Here is a 22,180-nt window from a genome sequence, read left to right on the forward strand (position 1 = left end):
GGGAGCAAATGCTTTATCTGTCTCTCGCTTCAACGAGTCACCGAAACCTGAGATTATGCAACCTAGAATACTAAACACACGAGAAAACAACTTACACGATGCCACATAGTTTCGGTACGCTCGCTCTTTGCACACGCAGCAGATAACCTCTAAAGTAGGGTGCGCGGCTGCGTATGCGCTTAGCTCCGCTTACAGCCATATACAGCCACGGCCAAAACGCACATCAACTCCCCCCGCTCACACACACTTGATTGCGTTACCGCCAGCTTGCTCCTCTTTCCCTTCGCACGCGCAGGAAAGTGCCACTCGTGGAGCCACCATCTTGTCTCAGCTTCGCCCACTTTCACTTGCACCTAAAGCACACATGCGTGGGGAGCAATAGGATCTTATCACACTTGGACTGTATACGGATGATGCGGTTCCACTTTGGCGGTCACTCTTATCGTGCAGCGAGCGATTTGAGAGGTGCATTTGCAAGCGGCAGCTTGTAATTGAATCATTTGACCATCTGCGTCTGGGGAAGTTTCCATTTATCGTCTGGGCATTCCTTTGTGACGGAAGCGAAATTTCGTTATACTGAAATCATATACAAACACGCTTCGTTATATTGAAGTTCTAAATACATAAAATACATAAGTGTTCTATGGACAAGAGGTTATGAAAAGTTAAATACTTCATATATCGATAATTTTGTTATATCGAGGTTTAACTGTACTTGTAATCCCGATGAATGCCACTGTTTTTGAAACTCTGTGAGACCAATGATTTAGCACAAAAGCTGCATACCAAGTATAAATTGTCTTACTAACTCCAGCTACATTTTAATTGTAGAGAGAAGTCTCTGAGCATCAGAACAATGCTTAAGCAAGAACAGTGCCTGCAGTTCAGGGTTGAAAGTGATAATTAATATTTTCCCTACGGCGTGCAATGAGCACTTGTATGGCCGCTGCTAAGATTTTCCTCCCTTATCCGTTGGACAATAAAGTTTATTCTATCTATCCTCTCACGTATCTCAGAAAAATACACAACAGTCAATCTGCGAGCCGAGGTAACCCGTGTGCACTCACGGCAGTCCTTCTCGTCCGAACCATCCCCGCAGTCATCATCAAAGTCACACTGCCAATGGCCAGGCAAGCATCGGCCATTGTTGCAACGGAAGTAAGATGGGTGGCAGCTCATGGCTTCTTCATCGCATGAAGGGCCTTCATCTTCTCGACCTGAGCAGTCGTAGTCACCATCACAGCGCCAAGCCAAGGGTATGCAGCGGCCAGATGAGCATCGGAATGAATTTGGTGGGCACTCTCTGTCAGCTGAAAGAAAAGCGAATGGCAGAAATTACCAAATATTGCCTCTATAACTGGCACGGAAAGTTGATCTGTGCAAATGCACACCCAATCCGCAGAGACCAGAATAGTGGTCATTTTGCTGTACCCATTATGGTCACAATGATGCCGTGTGACAGGGTGTCTACCAAGTTGACATTTTCAAATTCCTTGAGTTTCCCAGGTTTTCCCTGAGTGCCTTTGCAAAATTCCCTGAGTGACCCAAAAATTTGTTTTATGTCAAGACAGGCTGACACCATGTCGGCCGATGCTGTTGCTCTCTAGCAAGCATGCTAAAAAATTAAAGAAAGAAACACTTAATCGAGTTTGAATAGTAAGAAGTAGCGTTTATTTTATTCCAAAAGGAAACAAAAGGGAGGGGATAGTAAAATAACAGCGAATAAAATATCTTAGAAAAGAAATGGTAAAAGCTATTGCAAATTGAGTCAACCATTCTCAAATACGAATAAAAAGATGCATACAGAAGCAAATATTTTCAAATATGAGCTATTTCTATCGAATGATAGCAAACTCATTGGTATGAGCCCTGAACTTTGTCACAAGTGAGATTCCCTCTCAACAGCTGGTGTGTCAACCTCAATTGCCCTGACATACTCTCAGCCTCCGCACAATGCCTCAGTGTTGTGTTTCACTGTTTTAAAGAGTTTACTTTGGTTTAGATGTGGGATACCTGTATCTCGGCATCAGCCTGCTCAAGCTCAAGCTCCTTCAAAAAAAGTGGCGGCATGCTTCCTTTCCCGTTCATTCCTCAATGCATAGGTCCTGTGTGTTCTCATCCTCCTTCCGTCATGCGTTTGCCACATAGACCATTTGAAGCATCTTCTTGGTCAGTTGTACAGTCAAGGTACAATTTTTCGGACTCCCTAGAGACCGCGAAAACGTCCAAAAAATTGGGTAGTTTGAAAAAATGAATGCATGTCTTTAACTGCCCTTAAAGGCTCAAATCGCCACAGGTACATCTGGAAAAGCTCTGAAGGCTTGCCAGTACACTTATTAGGCATATTGGTGCTCATACTGGGACAGGAGATGGCGGGTGCACGGGTGTATAATTAAGAAATACATACTGGGTCCCGTGACTATTGCTCCTTCCCGCACTTGTTATGCTTCACCGCAATACTTTTGCGTATGCTTCATAGCGTAACATTACTGTATTGAGGCAAAGATTTCTTTCAAAAACCGGTATTATGCAAAGCAACATGCTTTCCGAGCTTCGAAACCAATCGCAAGGACCACAAAGGCGGAGTCAGTGCCATTGCTGACAGCGGCGAATTATTTCAATGAAAAACACGGCCCCTAATAGCAAGAAGCTTAAAGGGACACTAAAGATTACTATGAAGTCAAGTTAAAGTGATAAAGCAATGCTCTAGAACATCAAAGCGTCAATATAATCGCAAACAGAACTTCAGTAACCGAGAAATCGAGGTAAATGCATGACACGATTTGAGACCCCCCAGCGACATTCTGGTACTAGCCCTATGACAAAGGCACTCGTCATCATAATTTATGTCACTAGTACTCGATTACGTCGAGCTACGTCGAGCTGAGTCGAGCCCAGCATCGCGAGCCAATGTGTCGTTGTCAGGGTCGTCCATTGCAACGAGTGTTAAAGTTGGCGTCATAAAATAAAGAACCAGCTTATCGTTGCACGCTTTCCCTTCCGCTAGCCACCGTAGTTCCACTTTCGCGCTGCTGTCGGCTCTGTCTTGGCTCTGTTTCTGACCGCACATTTGCGTTTTCCACAGAAAAGCCGTAGCGTCGTCTGTGGGTGCCGTTTTACTCACCGACGGTGCAACGTCACTGTGAGACCGTGACGTCAACACTCCTCGATCAGAGGGCGGGCGATTTGAACTGCACTAGAGGTGCGCGGACGCTTCAGAACGCATTTTCTCCTAAAATAAGTATCTACTTGGCACGAAACAAACATTTCGAGGTTTCTGGGATGGTATTTAAACAGTCCATGTTGACTTAATATTAACCTTGTGGGGATGCGAGACTTTCACGCGTCCCCTGATATCTTGTTTTCCCGCATAGCTCCTATCTCCTGCAATGCGGCTTCGCCGCGTGGCCTGGGGCCCGCGGCGGTCGGTGTGGTTGAAGCGCAGTACGAGAGATGGCGCGAGTGTTGGGCTGCTAACTCTGCCTACCGGCGGGGTTACTTGGGTGCGAAAAGGCAAAAGCACATCCTCTTTGGCTGCGGGTCGGCGAACGCTGCGGCCGTCCCGCGTGTGCACCGATCCATGATCGGTGCACTGATCCGTGCACTGATCCGTCTCGCGTACCTCCTTCGAACGCGCCATCGTTCGCGCCACCGTACGCGCGAACGACCAGGCATTGGGATCCCGCATGGGGTGAACATATTCGCTCGCTATCCGGTCACGGTGAGTCGGACTTCCGCGATTTGTCGCGCGCCCATCGGCATGTTTCGGGGATCGCAACTCGGCTAGCAGGCATTGATCTATGAAAGGTGCAATAAATGCCCTTGTGATTGTTTGTACTACTGTGTTGTCGTTCCTTTGTCCCAAGAGCATGGGTGAGAACCCCACAACCTTTAGTGTTCCTTTAATAGCGAACGTTGAAGCAGCTAGGCCTAGCGTTACCACAGTGGTGCCTACGGCTGCCAGCATATCTGTGTGCGAGAGCGCCAGTTTGAGGCGGCGAGGTAATCAAAACAGCAGCGGTGGTGGCTTTGATTAATGCCGTTTGGGACCTGCGGTGACGGCGAAAAATCGGGGAAATCAGAAGGCGAACGGTTCCTGCATCTGATATTTCTGATACATTTTCAGAGATATTCTTGTACATTGACTCTATGGGGTATGTGGTGGCGCCGCAAAGCCATTCGAATTATCAGGCATCCGGAAAGTCGGTCGTTGACTGTACACTGGCAACTCTTCAAGCTGGTGACATGGTGTCTAAGAAGATTCATTGCGATTTCTCTCTGTTACTTGAGCCAGCATTACCGCGACTTTTGTTCCCTTTCCCTGATAGAAGCACAAATTCCCCGAGTTTTCCCTGAGTATTTCCAGACTACTCAATATCCCTGAGCATTCCCAGTTTTCCCAGTTGGTAGACACCCTGTGTCATACATCCCTGTCTACACAAAATCCCTGAGAATTCCCAGTTTTCCCATTTGGTAGACACCCTCTGTGAGACACAGGGATGCATTCTGCAGTGGCCTCCTAAGTGTTTAAAATATCTTGTACCACAATTTTTCACACAACATGGATTGTAATGACTCTCGTGGGCATTTATTTTATTTAATGCTTTGACATGTCATGCCACTAACTATCACATCCACGTAACAATATTGACGGGAGTGCAGCTTGAACAGCTTGACTGAAACACTGTTTTCTAAAATGATTGTGATTACAATCATTGTGAATGATTGTGAATAAAGTGGGAGCTATTTCCACGAGATGGCGAGAAAAAACTTAATACCTGGGAAACAAAAGATAAAAAACAACATACAAAAGACACAATGCACGGCTCAGCCTCCAAAGGTTTCCCAGTCACTAAACGATAATGCAGACCCGACGGGGACTGCCTAAACATCGAAAATATCAGATTCAGCAGATAATGAGTGACTTATTCTAAAAGGGAACCAAGAAAGGCATATTTCATTTTGTGATTGTCACTTTTGAGGATACCTTATGTTTTGAAAGATTTCATGTGACTAGAGCTAAACTCATTAGTGACTATGAGCGAAAGCTTTCTTGGCATAGTGCCAAGCATGCTGTCTTACCACAGTACCAGGATTGCTGTCGCGCGTCGATGCATCCAGTGTTACGATACTGATAGTAGTGTCTTTCAATGTGATCATCTGAGAATAACAGCCCAAGTTTGTCAACACGTTGCTGCGAACTGTGAACTGGCCAGTCTGTATTAACCCAATAGCGTTAAGGGCACCATGTCACAGAAAACGCGGTGTCCGCGTGTGGCATCCGGTACTGACTGTCTTGTGAGCGAAAAATCATTCTGAACCATGCAGACCCTCCATGCAGCGCATGGGCGTTACTGAACTAATTGAGACATGATAGCATCGGATTGTAATTTGAATATATGAGAAAACATAATTTTGTTACACAGAAACACAAACGCAAACCCCTTTTCTAGCGTTTCTACCATTCATAGAGCGGTGCGCCCCGCTCGGTTCCTTGCAACACTATCCAGATCACGCTCGCTTTTGCGCATCCGTGGCCCATGCCAGAAGCCACGTTTCTACTACAAAGCTCGCCTTTGTACATAGCGATCTTCACAGGTTCTCCTGTGTACATAAGGGTGCATATCAAGAACTTCACCATAATGAAGACGGAAATGAGCACGTATTTCCGTTTAATCACCAGTTTTACTGTGGCTGCCCTACAGCTTTCATTGTCATATATGCTTTCATTCACTGACGGTGGTACTTTTCAATTCACCATTTGAAAAGCTTTACCACAGTTTCAATGAATCACACAATGACAAGATCTGATAAGCCTGTTTTGTCAAGCAGAGCAAACCACATTTATCAAATCTTGCAAGGTCCTGAGGTCAAGTTTTATTTCATGGTTTACATGCCTTTCAATGCTCAAGCAAAAATATTTAAAATTGCAGAAAGCCTCTGTTTCAAAGCTAACTTTCTTGCACTTTTTTCAGTGCAAACATAAAGAACAAACTACTTATGTAACATATGTTCAAGAGATATCTTGTGAGAACTGTGGCACCGTAAACAATTAAGAAAACTGTTCAGCCTTCTTTTTTTTCTTTCGTAATTAACTTTCACATAACACCATTACTAAGTATACTATATAGTCTTCACCAAAATTTTCTAAAAAGCACAAAGATAAAGATGTGCAAGAGATTATTGAGGCTTAGGCTATCTGTCAGAATAGTGACACGTGTGTTAGTGCCCGTTTGGTCGACTTGTTAGATAAGGAGACAGCGTTTTTGGATGGTTAAGGTTTGGATGAGGTGGTGCCACTGTGCATGGATTAAATAGGTGGGTGTTTTCTGAAAATCAAGTTGTTGAAGTTAGCACAATGTGGTGTCGTCTCTCTTCAGTCCTTGTTTGCTGGCACTAAATATGCTTTCCAAGTCAGTTTACCAATACGTCCAACAAATGGCAATGCTGAAAAAATATGTTATAAAGCACCACGCGTGAAATGCAACTCACATTTTGCCAACATAGTATGAGGTTGTTTCAAGTGTGGTCGTGGGAAGTCTCCATTCGCATCTTGCCCAAACAAGCACACACCCCCAAGAATCATCCCAAACCTTTCGTGAGAGTTTGGATTAGGGGACACCATGGCAGCCCACGAACGCTCCCCTTGGTCATTTATTTTTTTTTGCCTGCTCAAAATCCCAAAAAGGCTCTTATGGTAACTGTTAGTCAGTCCTAAATTTTAGACAGGTCCAGCTAGATCAGGATAAGCTATGCTAAGCTAGGGCAAGTAAAGCAATGCAAAGTAACATCACAGGCAAGGCGAGATAATGGCCAGGCTAAGATTGTGTATAAATGAGAGGGAAAATGTAAAGGTGCTTACCGCAGTTAGGTGGTTCATCTGATCCATCAAAGCAGTCATTGTCTCCATCACAAGTCCACACATCAGGGATGCAACGGCTGTTGTTGCATTTAAATTGATTAGCTGGACAAGTTTTTGGTGCTGCAAGAAAGTTTCAAACGAGAAGAAAGGAAGTTAACCGAGGGGCCCAATTTTTATTAGTCATATCATAAGAAGCCAACAAACGAAAGAAATGTTTCAGTCAGACAACAGCTTACCTGTCTTTCTTTTTCAATGCTAATTGAAAGAGAATGACAACATGTCTTAATTATCACATATTTAACAGAAGGATCAAATTTCCCTTAATGGCCCAATGTTATGTTTTCCAACTATTAATAATAGCACAATGTTGCCAGTTCTATTCCCTTAGATGGTGGATGTATTCCAATGGGGTCAACAAAATGCAAGAATGATTTAGATGCTGAATAACTTCAGATCAACAAAATTAATCTGGTGCAATCCACTACGAAGTCACTTGTAGCCATTGCAATGCTTTGGCATATAAAACCTGGCTGATTATCAGTTAAACATAAAAGTAAAGCTTCCTTAACACAAACACAGTGCAACACATAACAAGTGCAGTAAGTTTAATGTGAATATGAAAAACAACTAGAAAACACTTATACTAAAGGGACAGGAAAAAACTGGACAAGTGCTGCTCTTTAAAAATTCTATGTATGTCTGGAGGAAAATGACTGCCTAATAGCAGAAAAAATTATGGGTAGTAAACTTCTGTTTCATACACAAATCAATGCACAGGCAACATTATTGCATGATGACATCGATTCTGCAGTACTGCTGATTTGGGTCTTGGTCCTTTTAGTGCTGGAAAAGTGCAGGAAAAGACACTGCCAAGTTAAGGTAACCAGTTTAGGTGAGTTGGTAGCATTCCACGACGTTAGGCTTTTACCCCAAACTAGTATGTGCTTGTGCTGTCAAGTTTATTAGGCTGGGCGCCACCTACTTTCACCAACATGGGTGGATGTCCTCACAGTGTTTATCTAGTCTCCTGTCTTCGTCTTCTAGTTTGTGCACAAAACTCCACCACAAGGCCAGGCAGTATTGAAGATAATGTATCTCAGATAATGTATCTTAGATAGTAGGTTAAGACACTCTTTCGGTATCTTGTATCTGTATCATCACACATTCAGCAAGACATGTATCAGTATCTGCATTTTTGATTGATCGTATGAAGTATCGTGTATCTTAAGGTGCAGAATACACTTATAGCAATCCACGAAGACATTCAGAAACACCAAGGCAAGTGATTCATGGTAGGTCAAGTTTATTCTAAAAGATGAGACATTGATGCTAGCTCACTTTTAAATAACTGAACATTATTGAGAAAATAGGATGCTGTGTGGCACTAGTATCAATAATTAATACAATTTTGCTATAAAACTTCCGAAATATTGCCACTAGGTGAAATGTTGCAAATGAACAATTGAAGTCAAGCCAGTGCTCATAGCACACACTTTTGCTACAAATGTGCTTAGAACCATTTTCGAGCAATACATTCTGAACACATGTCGTGGAATGTATTGCAGTTCCATCTTGCCATTTGGTAAATAGTTTGCAAAGTCAAAAAACATATCACTGGAATACCCATTTATATCACTTCATGTCTTGAGTATACTTTGATTCCACTTTACAAACACCTTGACAGAGCTACTACTAAACACCCACATATATGTTCCATAATGGAATAACATGCGTTGGTGAGCTAATAGTTACATTGTACATGATTTCGAAAGCAAACAGCACTAAGAACGGAATTAAACAAGACGACACAAGATGGAGTGATGACCACTAACTGAAGGTTTATATTGCGCAAGGCAGCTTTTAAACCTTAGAAAAGGAGGAAAAGAGAGAGAGGAAACAACATATACTCAAGAAACAAAACTAAATACCATAAAATCAAACTAGAAACTAATAGAACTGGAAAAGCTCAACATACAATGCATGCCTTAATCGCACAGGTAAGCGATTTCTCTACTGCGTAACCCAACAGATGGGACTCTGACACAAGTCTCTGAGCTGCGATGAATAGCAAAGGCTTCAAAGGTTTCCCTTGCTTGTTCCTCATGGCTCAAAATTCGAAGCCGTAAAAGTGGGCCCTAAACAAGGGAGCAAAACTTTATAGTATTTATTTTACTAGTTGCAGTCAGACATCTGAATTTGAGGCGGCATGCTGTTAGAGGTCAGTTGACCTGCGAGACACTATTTGCCAGATTATTCCAGGCAGCTGCACAAAATTTGGTCACAAGTTGACCATTAGTGATAATTTATATAACATGAGATGGAACAACATGGCTGTTAGCACAATTAACGAGCACCTTCATCATCTTCAGCTTATGTACGTCGACTGCAGGATGAAGGCCTCTTCAAGCGATCTCCAATTATTCCAGTCTTGTGCCAGCTGACCCTATCTTATGCCTGCAAATTTCCTAATTTCATCACTCTACCTAATTCGCTGCCGTCCTGAAATGCGCTTCCCGTCCCTTGGCACCCATTCCGTAGCTCTAATAGATCACCGGTTATCCGTCCCACGCATCACATGCCCTGCCCAGGTCCTTTCCTCCTAATCTCAAGTAGACTATCAGCTGCCCTTGTTTGCTCTCTAATCCACACCACTGTCTTCCCATCTCTTAATATTACGCCTAACATTTTTCGCTCCATTGCTCTTGCATGGTCCTTAACTTCTTGTCAAGCTTCTTTGTTAATTCCAAGCTTCTGCCCATTATGTTAGTACCGGTAGAATGCAATGATTGTACAACTTTTCTTTTCAAGGATAGCAGTAAGTCAACAGTCATGATTTGGTAATGCCTTCGTGTGCCCTTTAACCCATTTTTGTCTTGCGTAATTTTTGTTCTAACGATCTATCAGCAAAAGGTGCAACACTGAGCTAGTTGGTATCGCATATTGTAGAAAAAACAGTGTGAGAAATGAGGACTACACAGTGCTCATGTTATATGTGTCAGTCCCCATTTCTCATGCTGTTTCTGCATGATTCCTTCTCACAATCGGTCAAAGTAGATTCCTTACGATTCCTCTTTGTTAGTCGAGCCAGCATTACCGCGACTTTCATTCCCTTTCAATAAAATTGAACGGTGGCGGTGGCCAACGGTGGCGCGTTCGAAGGCGGCCACGCGAGACGATCTTGCAGAAGCTTGGATCGGAGCACGCACGGCACGTCCGAGCTGCTTGATGTCCCGCCGCCCAAGAGAGAAGCGCCTTGTCTTTTGGCGCCCCAGTAACCCCGCCTGTCGGTGGCGTTAGCAGCACAACACTAGCGCCATCTCTCGTACTGCGCCTCAACCACTCCGACCGCCGCGGGCGCCAGGCTACGCGAGCCGTGCGGGAAAACCAACATATCAGGGGACGCGCGACAGTCGCGCATCCCCACAGTAGAGACCCTGCTACATTCATTCTACTCAGCACTCCAGCCATGTTTTGCTATTTCAAAAGCAGGTTCATTTACCTTTGTCCTAATATCTTTAAAACTCACCGCCTTAAATAGACAACTACCTCATTATATAACTAAATACGGACACCTTGACCTGATAACAAAATGTGCTGAATACAGTAGAACCTCGTTCATGTGATATGGGCACGAAAAACGTATTAACGTGAAATGAGGGATCACATGGACACAGCGGCCGCGTTGGCTGCTTCAGAAGCGCTAAGGCAAGCTGAAACCGAAAGTTTGAAGTCCCACCTGTGCTGCAGTTCTGATTAAGTGGGTAGGTTTTCCCGCTTCGGGTGTACACTTGACAACACTTGAAAGCACTATAATAGGTATTGGCTGCCTTTTAAGGCATGCAATATTGTAGGCTATAGCTCAGTGCCGCAGTGCCGGACGTACGCAACGGAGCCCGGTGTCAGCCTTCACACGTAGCTGCGGGACAAGAAGCTACGTGAAGATTGGATTGTGAAGCTTAGAAGCGGCAAGCAGCCATCGGCTACAACTCAGGTGTGCAGCAAGCACTTCGCGAGGAAGATTTCTACTACGGCGTCGGGGCTGCAACGTTCAGTCAGTAGCAGAAAGCGCGCACTGAGACACTTGCCCATGCGCGCTGCCTGGCTAATGTCATGCATGTTTGATCTATGAACTTAATGCTGCTAGGTGCTGGCAAGTTCACTGGAATGGAAAGGGAACAGTAAGAAGCACAATTAAAACAAAAGAGCATGGCATATGCTCATGTTTGTTAGCACCAAACAATGAATGTATACTGGATTAAGAAAAAGCAGCGGGAAATTGCTCGCTGAGAAGATCAATAAACATACAGTGCGATGCAATATGAGAAATAATGATAATGAGACATCCAATAATTTAGAAGAAATTTAAAAAATGGTTGAATCGTCACGATGGCACATCACGTAGACGTCGAAGTCCCTATAGTTATAATGAAATTATTTTTGAACAGCTCTGATAGCGTCCACGTAACAATGGTTGCTTGTGTACTGTCAAATGCTCGTATGCTGCGACCTATAGCCGGGCAAGAGAACAAGAATTCAGGATCACCAGTCAGCCTCTAGAGTCGGTAAAAGAGTATGTTTACCTAGGTAAATAATCACAGGAAACCCTGATCATGAGAAGGAAATTCGTAGAACAATAAAAATGGGTTGGATCGCATATGGCAGACATTGTCAGCTCCTGACTGGAAGCTTGCCATTATCATTGACAAGGAAGGTGTAATATCAGTGCATTTTACCAGTGCTGACATATGGGGCAGAGACTTGGAGACTGACAAAGAAGCTTTACAACAAGCTAGGGACCGTGCAAACAGCGATGGAACGAAGATTGCTGGGCATAACGTTAAGAGACAGAAAGAGAGCAGTTTGGATCAGAGAACAAACTGGTATAAATGATATTCTAATTCACATCAAGAGAAAAAAATGGAGCTGGGCAGGTCATGTAATGCATTGGTTAGACAACCGTTGGACCATTCGGGTTACAGAATGGGTACCAAGAGAAGGAAAACGCAATCGAGGACGACAGAAGACTAGGTGGAGCGATTAAATTAGGAAATTCGCGGGCTCTAGTTGGAATTGGTTGGCGCAGGACAGGGGTAATTGGAGATCGCAGGGAGAGGCCTTCGTCCTGCAGTGGACATAAAATAGGCTGATGATGATGATGATGATGGTGATGACATCTCACGGCACGGTGTGAAAACACGCTCGCAGCAAAAGCGAGATATTGTGCGTGCACGTGCACACAGAGGCGCGGTCGGTCGCTGTGAACACGTGCGATCGCTGCATTGAGGCTTCATTCTGTTATGCTCCATTTGTTTATACAGACAGCCCACTATAAGAGCCTATTTCACATAGTTTGCACTCAGCGATTGCCTGCTTTTCACGCAAGGGTTCGGGGGACTCCATCGCGGCGACCGCGCGCAGTGGGCATTCACTGTATGTATTCCTTAAGATAGCGTCTGTAAACCATTATGTGGTTTCTGTTTGCCCAAGAATATTATATTGACAGTAAAGCACTTCCGTCGTTTTTCACAAAGCTTATTTTCACAGTTTCTACCAAAGAGGTAAGCACAGCTATAGACAGTTGGCACACTCTCTTAGGTGGAACATTATCTGGCTAATAAAGAGGAAGAACGGACATCCGTCTCATCGTAGCAATTGCTACAATGGAAACCCATACGGGTTCCCTGAAAGAAAGCCTCGCAGTTGAAGAAAAATTCGTCCTGGTCCGGGATGTCCAGTCTTCAACTGTGAGGCTTTCTTTCAAGGAACCCGTATGGGTTTCCATTGTAGCAATTGCTATGATTGGGTGGATGTCTGATTTTTCCTTTTATTAATTACTTCTATCCACCTTGCGGTTGTTTTGCAGAACTATTATTTCAAACCTTATCTGGTGTTATACGATCTACTGTTTCTTCATCTGACTGGTACAACGTCAAACCAAGATGAGTGCTTTGCAATAACATCATCAGCAATGCATACTGCTCCACCTCAAACTTTAACATTCATTTAAAATTACTTGCATGCACTTTGAACATTAGTACAATTGCACAAGATAGTAGTCATGATGATAATAATGAAGATATGATCATATCATTTGAAATGGGGCAGTGGCATATGTCACCAAGTTCATTCTTTCAGCTTTATGGTGTGTTGTGGGGGTCATTTTTAAATACCTTGATAGTCCAGGCTATGTTTACTGTCATTTATGATGTATAGAAATTAAAAGTACAAGGCATGACATATTGTTTATAACCACTGTTGTGTACATAGAACTTGTGCAAGCTATTCAGTGCGTAATACACAGATTTGCAAATATGTACAAATGAAAACATAGCAAAATAGGATGCTGACATACTTTGGGATTGGATAAAAGTAGTGCACCGTACTGGGTGTAGAGGCGGCATGGAAAAATAATTGATTGTGCAGCAGCATACTTGTGCTGACCTGATGTAAAGCCAGCAGGCACCCAAAACTGTTTTAGAATGGCGTTATAATGATTGGTTACAATGTAAATAAAAAAAAAGAGAAAGAAGACTAAAGAAAATTTGAAAGGAACACAGTCTGCTTGCAGGAGATGTGAAATTTGCAAGTAAACACCTGTAATATTACAGAGGCCCCTGCAGTGGAGCTACATTAAGGAAGTAACTAATGTATCAAAGTACAGTCAACGACTGAATTTTCGGACGCCCAAATTTTTGAACGTGCCTGATATTTCGGACGTCTTCGCAGCACCGCCATGAGCCCCATAGAATCAATGTATAAGGACATCTGAAGTTTCGGATGCTTGAACCCCCCGCCGTCCAATTTTCCGGACTTTTTGACGCGACGGAAGGTCCTTTGGCTCCTCGCGCAGCGCCCTTGCGAAGGAAATCAACTTGCAGCCGAAGCATATCACCGCTTTGAACCACAACTAGCCGAATCTAGCCATCAGACACCGATTTGGTCTGGCCACGCTGGCTATGTTCATCGCCGCACTTCCGCCTCTAGCGGAGTTTCCGGAGCGGCGCCATTTCGTTTGTTTGCGCAGGCCACGCATTCTATCGGCCACGTTTTGGCTAGCGTGGTGTGTGGTTGTGCTGTTGTGTCAAGTGTGCTCTGCGACGCTAGGCCTAGGTGCTTCGACGCTCGTCAGCGAACTCCACTGTTCGCAACTTGAGGATTTCGCTTGCCTTCGATGGCCCCCACTCCGTCTTCGCCGTCCTCGCCAATGGCATCAAAGCGCGCAAAAGCAGTACCGTCGGACGACGTGATCAACGACCTCCGCTCTGCTGAGGTTTCCGCGCCCACGGAAATAACTTTTGAACAGTTTGTTGACGCTGACAACGAGCTCGACTTCTGCGCAGAACTGACTGACAAGGAAATAGTCCGTCAGGTTGTGGGGGATTCAGAAGACTCCGATGTTGAAAATGAGGAGCCAATGCCTGCGCCGCCTACAAGCGCCGAGTTGACGCAAGCACTGTTGACTCTTTCACCGGTGTACAGTGCTGACATGACCCTTACTCAGATCGAGGCGAATATGATCGCATGCAACCGGAACGCCGTCCAAACAACAATCAACAAGTTCTTCAAGCCACTGCAGCAATTACACCGGCTGCCCGACGATGCACATGTACATAATCAGTCGGCTGCATACAGAGTTTTTGAATGCCTCTTTTTATAGCCACTTCACTGATGCTGTGGCAGGATTTCGGAAGCCTGGTACTTCGCCCTTTACCTCTAGATCCGAGAAAAAAAAAAAAAAAGTGCGTTTTTTTGCATGCATTCATTTTTTCGGACTGCCTAAATTTTCGGACGTTTTTACGTTCCCTAGAGGGTCCGAAAAATCGGTTGTTGACTGTATCTTAACACATGAATGGTGAGTATCGTTATCAGATACAATTGATTTGCTAGTATCTTGTATCTGTATCTCAATACTTATTAGCTCAGGATCTCGTAAATGTCATGACACATCTGCAAAGTATCGTTGCTTAGCCCTGGCCTAATGTCATGAAATATTAGGTAAAGTTTTTGTTTGCTTTTTAATACCAATCTTAATTCTCGTTTTTACGAATAACCAATAAACTAGCTAGCTTTAGTAAGACGGCACAATCTCATACCATCACTAGGAGCCAGTATGAGAAACTAGAGAAGCTGTAATGATAGCTTCAGTGCACAGGATTATGCTAAAGCACACACAGTGTTAACAAAAGAGTAGACAACAAATTCTTACGGCAGTTGAGTTCATCCTCGCCTCCCATTGTGCAGTCAATGTGGCCATCACAACGTGATGCCACTGATATGCAGTATGCCTGTGATGTCCCATTACCAGGGCATTTAAATTGGCTTGGCAAACAGGTATATTTGTCTGGAAGAGAATGTAGATAAATAAATTTTTCCTTTAAAATAGTACAACTTCGGTACACTTTGATGAACTGCAGGGAAAAAAAAGGAAAGATTTGCTTGCATTCCACCTGGTGAAAGTGGATGTACAGCAAAGCTGTTGGTGACGTTAGACAAGCACGACCAACATTAGACAATGTTAGACCAGCACCACCACAACAAGCGACGAACATCACGCACATGCATGTGTGCGGAAGTGCAGCATACGTGCTCATTCCTCTACACCCTCCAGCAAGTGCAATTGCCTTACTGAATTAATTAAATTTTACAAAGTAAACTGCGTTAGAAAACTTGTTAAGTATGACTTACACACAGGCTGCAGACATGATAGCTTTGGATTGTAATTTGAATATACAAGAAAACATATTTCAGTTACGCAGACAAAGCCCTTTTCCAGCTGTCAGTAGAGGTCTGTCTGAGTCGCTACGGTCGCTAGGTGGAGGTACGGTTTTTGGACAGTGTTTGCCATAATGTTGATTATGGTTGCAGCACACACTGTGCAACAGATGCAATGGGCAGAGCGGCCACGCATCAAGGACTGATACATTGTGTGCATACATACATACGTGTGCGGAAGTGCAGCATATATCCTCATTCTTCTAGGCCCTCCACCAAGGACAAGTGCGTCATTGAACGAATTGAATTTCTCAAAGCAAGTTGCGTCAGAAAATTTGTAAAGTACAACTTATACACAAGCTACAGACATGATAGTTTCAGATTGTAATTCGACTGTATGAGAGTAACAGCATCGTCACGTCACAATATCGCCTGATGACGTAATCACATCAAAGATGACATCACGTGATGACGTCTTTGTAGATGATGTCCCTTCATGATAGATGATGTTTCTTGATGACGTCTGACGCCTCTTGGAGAAGCAGCACACAGTGCGCTTCCTGCTTGTTTGCAGTCTACGGGATCAGCCCACATTTTAGTGTGAGCACCGTGCTTGCGGACACGAAAAATCCTGACCAACTAGAGGCTAACAGCTTCACTGATACATAATATTGTTTGAGGAGAAGATATACATTTGTGGGGACACTTGAATTTCACGTGTCCCCTGATGTTGTTTTCGCTGCATGGCTCTCACATCTCCTGTAATCCGGCTTATCTCCATAGCTTAGTGCCGGTGGTGGTCGATCTGGTTGCAGCACATTTTGAGAGATGGTGCGAGTGTTGGGCTGCTAATGCCACCTAACGGCGGGGTTGGGCAGCTGTGACAGGGAGTAGGCTCTTCCTCTTTGGCTCGAGGTCGGCAAGCGGCACGGATGTTCCGCACGGGCGCTGATCCATGCATCTGCGAGACTGTCTCGTGAGGCATGATCGTTCGCAGCATGGCATTGGTGCCCAGCATGAGGCGAACATATCTGCTCGATGGTGAGTCGGACTTCCTAGATTTGTCGCATGCCCATTGGCATGTTCTGTAAATAGCAATTCAGCTAGCAGGCATTAGTGTATGAAAGGTGCAATAAATGCCCTTGTGATTGTATGCACTACTGTACTGTCGTTCCTTTGTCCCAAGAGCACGGGTGAGATGCCCACACACTATGGTGGGAAAAAATATATATTACATATGTGGAAGTGAAATTATGTACAGAGCAGGCTGTTGAGTTTGTTTGAGTTGCGACCAGGTTCAAAGCTGCCGCATTTACTGTATGTACTACAGTTGCCGACTGATTTTTCGGACTCCAAAAATTCGGACATGCTCAATTATTCGGTCTGCTTCGCGGCACCGCCATTAGCCCCATAGACCATAAAGTATAACAACTGCCGAAAGTTCGGACACCTTGCAACTTCTCGTCTGATTTTTCGGACACTCCTTGAGCCAATTTGATCGAGAGCCCCATGCACGGACTCTGACCGATGCACAGTTCGACTTGCTGAACGCCATATTGTTTTGAACAGAGCCTCCTTGCTGCCCCACGAAGTGGTGCTACTGCAAATCCCCGCTCATCATCATTGTTTCTGCCTGGTTCGTGGCTACAGCAGTTCCGGTCTCAGCTTAGTAAGCCATGTCAAGACAATCCAGCAGCCGATTTGTTTCTTTCTTCGTGCACGACGCTGTGAGTAGGCCACGTTTTCCGTTTGTGCGACTGGTGTCGGCGTGACGGCGTGGTGATGTTTGCTTTGTGTGCTGTGTTGAGATTGCGGTGATCCAACATGGCATATGGAAACATCGCGTCAAGTGTCTACTGGCGCCGACAGTGCCCACACAGACTGCGCTGGGGAATGTTGGCAAGCGGGTGCCGGGAGGCCTAGGATTTGTCGCCTTCCGATGTACTCCCTACTGACGCCGAAAAAGTTCTACCAAGACCTGCGCAGTGGTTGCACTGCGATTCCGGACACCGTCTCGTTTGACAGTTTCACAGGTGCTGACACTGCTGTACTGACATGCGCAGAACTCGACAGAACTCATTCGTCAGGTTTCTGCTGCACCGCTGGACGATGACTCCGAGTCGGATGATGCACCATGTGCTATGCTGCCGTCGCATGCGGAGCGTGTACAAGCAGTGACTGTGCTTTCAGCTGCCTATAGTGACTGTACGACCCTCTCTGAGATTCAGGCTTATCTTATTGCACATAAACCAAACAGCATGCAACGGTGCATTCACGATTTCTTCAAGCCTACTGCCAAGCGCGAATAAGTGCATGGAAATAAAGCATTTCGTTCTTTTTTACTGAATCTGCTTTTTCGTACAGCTGTTTATTCGGACATTTCTGCAGTCCCTGTGAGGTCCGAATAAACGGTCGGCGACTGTATTACGCTTACTGATTGTAAGATGTAGTTCTGTTTTGAGCACTGTTTTGAGCTGTAGCCAGCTATGGAACATTCTGTAGCTGCTAAACTCAATGTCTGAAAATAAATGATGCTAATGTCACCTGTATTGGGGAGTGTAGGAATGCATACAATATTTTGTTTTTGCCCATTCGTGATTGTGTTCTAGGGAATCAGTGCATAGCAAACCTAGACCAAGAAGAGAAAGACAACACTTCGCTGGTCTGTGTTGTCTGTGCGCTGGTTCCCAGCAATGCAACCATATCAACTTGCCCAGCTTGCCATTTCTCTGCCATAGTTAATTGTAGTTAATTCTGGCCTGCTAAGTGCATCTAAATTTTTTCTTGAGCTTGAGGTTGTGTGGTCAGCAAAAATACATGCTGTGGCTACATGGTTGGAGCTCTTACTTTTTACAGAACTTCCAAAGTGCTTTCCATGCTGAAGCTAAGGATTCTGGCCTTATATAGGAATAAATACAGTATTGCCAGCGTATTTTCGTCGTGGTGGTACATGGTGCCAACATGTCCATGTTATGCTGTGCAATGACCATGCCGTAATTCCAGCTGAAATGGGTCCCACATGATTATGAATTAAAATGCAAACCTCATGGCACATGTTTCTGCCATGATAACACTGCAGCTATCGCATGGAACCATGCCTGGCTATATGGTGACAAAAGTACATCAACAATACATCCCGTCTGGTTACTGCCTAGATGTCAACACCAAACCCATTTTGAACACTAGCTCTGGGAGGTTGGTCCTTGGTGGGCTTAACTTATGATTTGGACTGCCCACTACGCATGCAAGTCATGGCACTGTTCTCACTGATGACAAACCTTTTCAACATTTATTTACGATGCCTTGTAATGGTTCAAATAATTTCCTTACCGTAATGCCCAGATAATTAACACCGATAAAAGGCATGCTCTTTGCTGCTATTGTTTAGTCTTTCACGTGACAGCTACCTAAGAGTTTACAATGATCATGCTCTGAAGTGGCAAGAGATGCAAGATCAATACAATTCTATACAGCAACGCTGTGAAATAAAAAAGTCGCAGTTTCGCCCGAAAGGCGAAGCATCGATTGCGATAGCAAATTAATAGACAGCCATATGAAGTAAGGATATTAGTTTCATTGTCCGTATAAACCTGCAAGTATTCGCTTAATAACTAAATTAACAAGCACAGTGTCATGCGTGCACAGGGTAAACATGAACACATCTCGCTCAATGACTGCAGAAGCTCGCTGTCAAACGCTGCAGTGAAGAAGCGCGGTAGCAGCAACAAACGAATTGACCTTTATGCTGTTTCTTGCTGCAATGTAAACTAAACATCAAGAGCACAGCGCATACGAAGCTACCGGCACTCCACGTACTTACGGTGTACAAGTGTCCGCTGCCCCTTCCCCTCTCTCGTGCGCGCGATTGAGCCGCGATCACCAGCTGACCCTTGGGGGCTTCCACTCGCACATACAGCGTACAGCACGTGACGACAATGCTATTGTATTTGGACTTCATACGGAACGTCACGGTGACAGCAACGGCAGAAATGGGCTTGGAGTGTCCATATATTGCTATCGCAATAAACCTATATGCACTTGCTTTAAATACAACAAAGCTGCTTCCCTGAATATTTTTGCAGGAGCACAACACCTTACTAGTGAGACAGAGGTAAACCTACCACAGTCGTGTTCGTCGTCGCCCCCTGTGCACTGTGGCTTGCCATCACACAACTGGCTAGGCTGGATGCACTGTTCATCAGCGCACTGAAACTGGCCAGGGCTGCACAGGAATGGTGGACAACTGGCTGGCTCATCAGACCCATCACCACAATCATCCTGGGTGTCGCAGCGCCACAGCGAGGGGATGCACTTGTATGTCTTCTCACATACAAACTGAGAACTGTAGAGAGAAGAAAAAAAGAGATCACATTTGACACCAAGTCACATCTGGTAGGTGAACAAGTAAAAACAAACAAGAGACTTTATTCTCTCTTCTGGATATACCAGTTTGTGTGACACTACTGCCATTCCTTCACGAATGCATGGTTTTGAGGCTAGAGTGTATTTAGTACCCTGTTAGGCTACAATTACACAACAAAACTTTCACTAACTGGATACAAGAGGTTATCTACTCAGTTCCTTTCCGCAACTTGTGGGAATCAGAGTGTACCCCAACACCTTTGCGTGGGCGTTTGCCTATTCTGTCATGCCTATGCGTCTTCCTTTCCGCTCCCAACGATGACCTGGGGTGGCTTTTTCCATGAACAGGTTTGCAGTGGTGACGCTTGCGCTGCTGGCTGTGGCACCACGACAGGCAGAGCAAGCGCGAGACCTCTCCAGGACAGCACAGGGTATGTACATGTTTTTGCTCTAGCGCCTTTGCTTGGGCCTCACTTGGACTTGAACTCATCTGCAATGCCTTGCACCTACGGTGAGCACCTACCACGTATTGCCCCTTTTCCAAACTCTAAGCTGAAAAGCGATGCCAAGGCCTCCGATAAGTGCAACTCGGCCGTACTATGCCAACTCACACGGTGGGCTCCCACAGCCCAGCCGAGCCTCAAACCACCACTCGCGCTCATGAGTCACTTCGTCCTCCACTTCTTCGACTGCTGGCTTTGATGCAGGAGTTCGATGATGCCGGTGGCTCCGATGATGATGATGATGGCGGAGTTTCCCTGCTGCCCCTCCCTCTGCGAAGGCAATGAAAGGCACTGGCCCACAGCTGCTTGCAGTGACGGTACTGCATCCCTGGCGGTGGGCAAACCTTGCAAACTGCTGCACAGAACGCGGACCAGCGGAGCAGGCAACGTCCAAGTTACCAAGGTCTTCCAGGAACCCGAAGGCCCTAAACCTGGCTGGCTTCCCAAAGGTACACTTCGCGAAGATGCGGCAGCCCAGGTGGTGGAGCCTCCAAGTTGTCGAGGTCTTGCAGGAACCAGAAGGCCCTAAGGGCCGATTTACGCTCGAGCCGCCCATCGCCGCAAGCCGCACCGCACGCTTGCGGTCGCGCGAAAAATTGCACGTATCCAGCACTTGTGCACAAATTACCATTTACACTGTGTGCACAGTGTATACCTTACACATTGTAAACCGAAATTTGTGCACAAGTGTTTGATACGTGCAATATTTCGCGCGATCGCACGCATGCGGTGCGGCTTGCGGCGATGGGCGGCTCGAGCGTAAATTGGCCCTAAACCATTCCCGGAGGCACACCTAGTCCGATCTTCCTCCTCGACCTCGTTATTATGAGTGCACGCAGCAGGTCGCCGGAAGTAGCAGCCGCCCACTCGCTGCCATTCCACCACACAGAGACCACATGGCACCGCATCACGCAGTTAACAGGAGCAGAAAATTGCAGATGACGATGATCATCGCTCGAACAGTGCTGCTTCCACTATCGCTGGCAACTGATTTCAAGCACCCCTGAGGTTCTTGTAGCCGTCGTTGAACTCCTCTTCTGCGGAATCATCAACATCCTTGTCTTTACTGCCGCTGCCGCCGGCCGGCGCTGAGGAACCGCTGCCAGAGTCCGAGACTTCGCCTCCTTGGGCTCGAATGAGGACAATGTGCCATTCTTGTTCTCGGCTTCGCTACCTGAAGAGAGGTTCTTCCAAGCACTCGTTTTCTTCTACAGCTTGCCTTTGCGTGCCTTGGCGGCTCCCTTACCATCAACGGTACAGTCGTCGCTCTCTGACGTCTCCAAGTCGCAGGATGCGGCCGCGCTGCCAGGTTTGGAGCCACGCGTGGTCTCCGTGCTTAAACTTGTCGCATTTATGCAGTACTGCATTGCGTTGATGCAGTAACCGTGCCGGCAGGTCCCTTCTCTTAACGGTGGCACCGGGAGCTTCAGCGGTGTGCAGGAGACCACTCTGCCCCCGTGTCCCATGCCAGACCTGATGACGGTGACAGAGGAGGAGCCAGCGGAAACGCGCCTGAGCAAACGCCAGAGCTGCAGCTCGCGCCACGAAGATGGTCATATACCAGGCCAGGCAGGCGCCGCTACTGGCCGTGGGAAGGGTGCCGCCTGCCTTCCCCTCGATCACGAACGGTCCCGAAACAAAGCCGGGGCCCCACGTTACGGGCACCAATGTGGGAACGGCGTGGTCCCTCAGTCCACACCAGCAGGCCGCAGTCCTGGCCGGCCGCGCCTCAAGAGCGCCC

The 22,180-nt window shown here is 45.8% G+C and overlaps 1 protein-coding gene across 1 annotated transcript in view; it reads right to left on the minus strand.

The window, feature by feature from the left end:
- LOC126541462 (prolow-density lipoprotein receptor-related protein 1-like) overlaps positions 1-22,180 on the minus strand; it is a 230,185-nt gene that overhangs the window by 45,978 nt on the left and 162,027 nt on the right. The window contains 4 exon segments of the mRNA XM_050188197.3: positions 1,068-1,310; positions 6,863-6,982; positions 15,069-15,203; positions 19,696-19,916. Of these exon segments, the coding sequence (XP_050044154.2) occupies positions 1,068-1,310; positions 6,863-6,982; positions 15,069-15,203; positions 19,696-19,916 (719 nt within the window).

Source organism: Dermacentor andersoni, chromosome 2 (assembly GCF_023375885.2).
Source record: "Dermacentor andersoni chromosome 2, qqDerAnde1_hic_scaffold, whole genome shotgun sequence".
NCBI classification, from domain to species: domain Eukaryota; kingdom Metazoa; phylum Arthropoda; class Arachnida; order Ixodida; family Ixodidae; genus Dermacentor; species Dermacentor andersoni.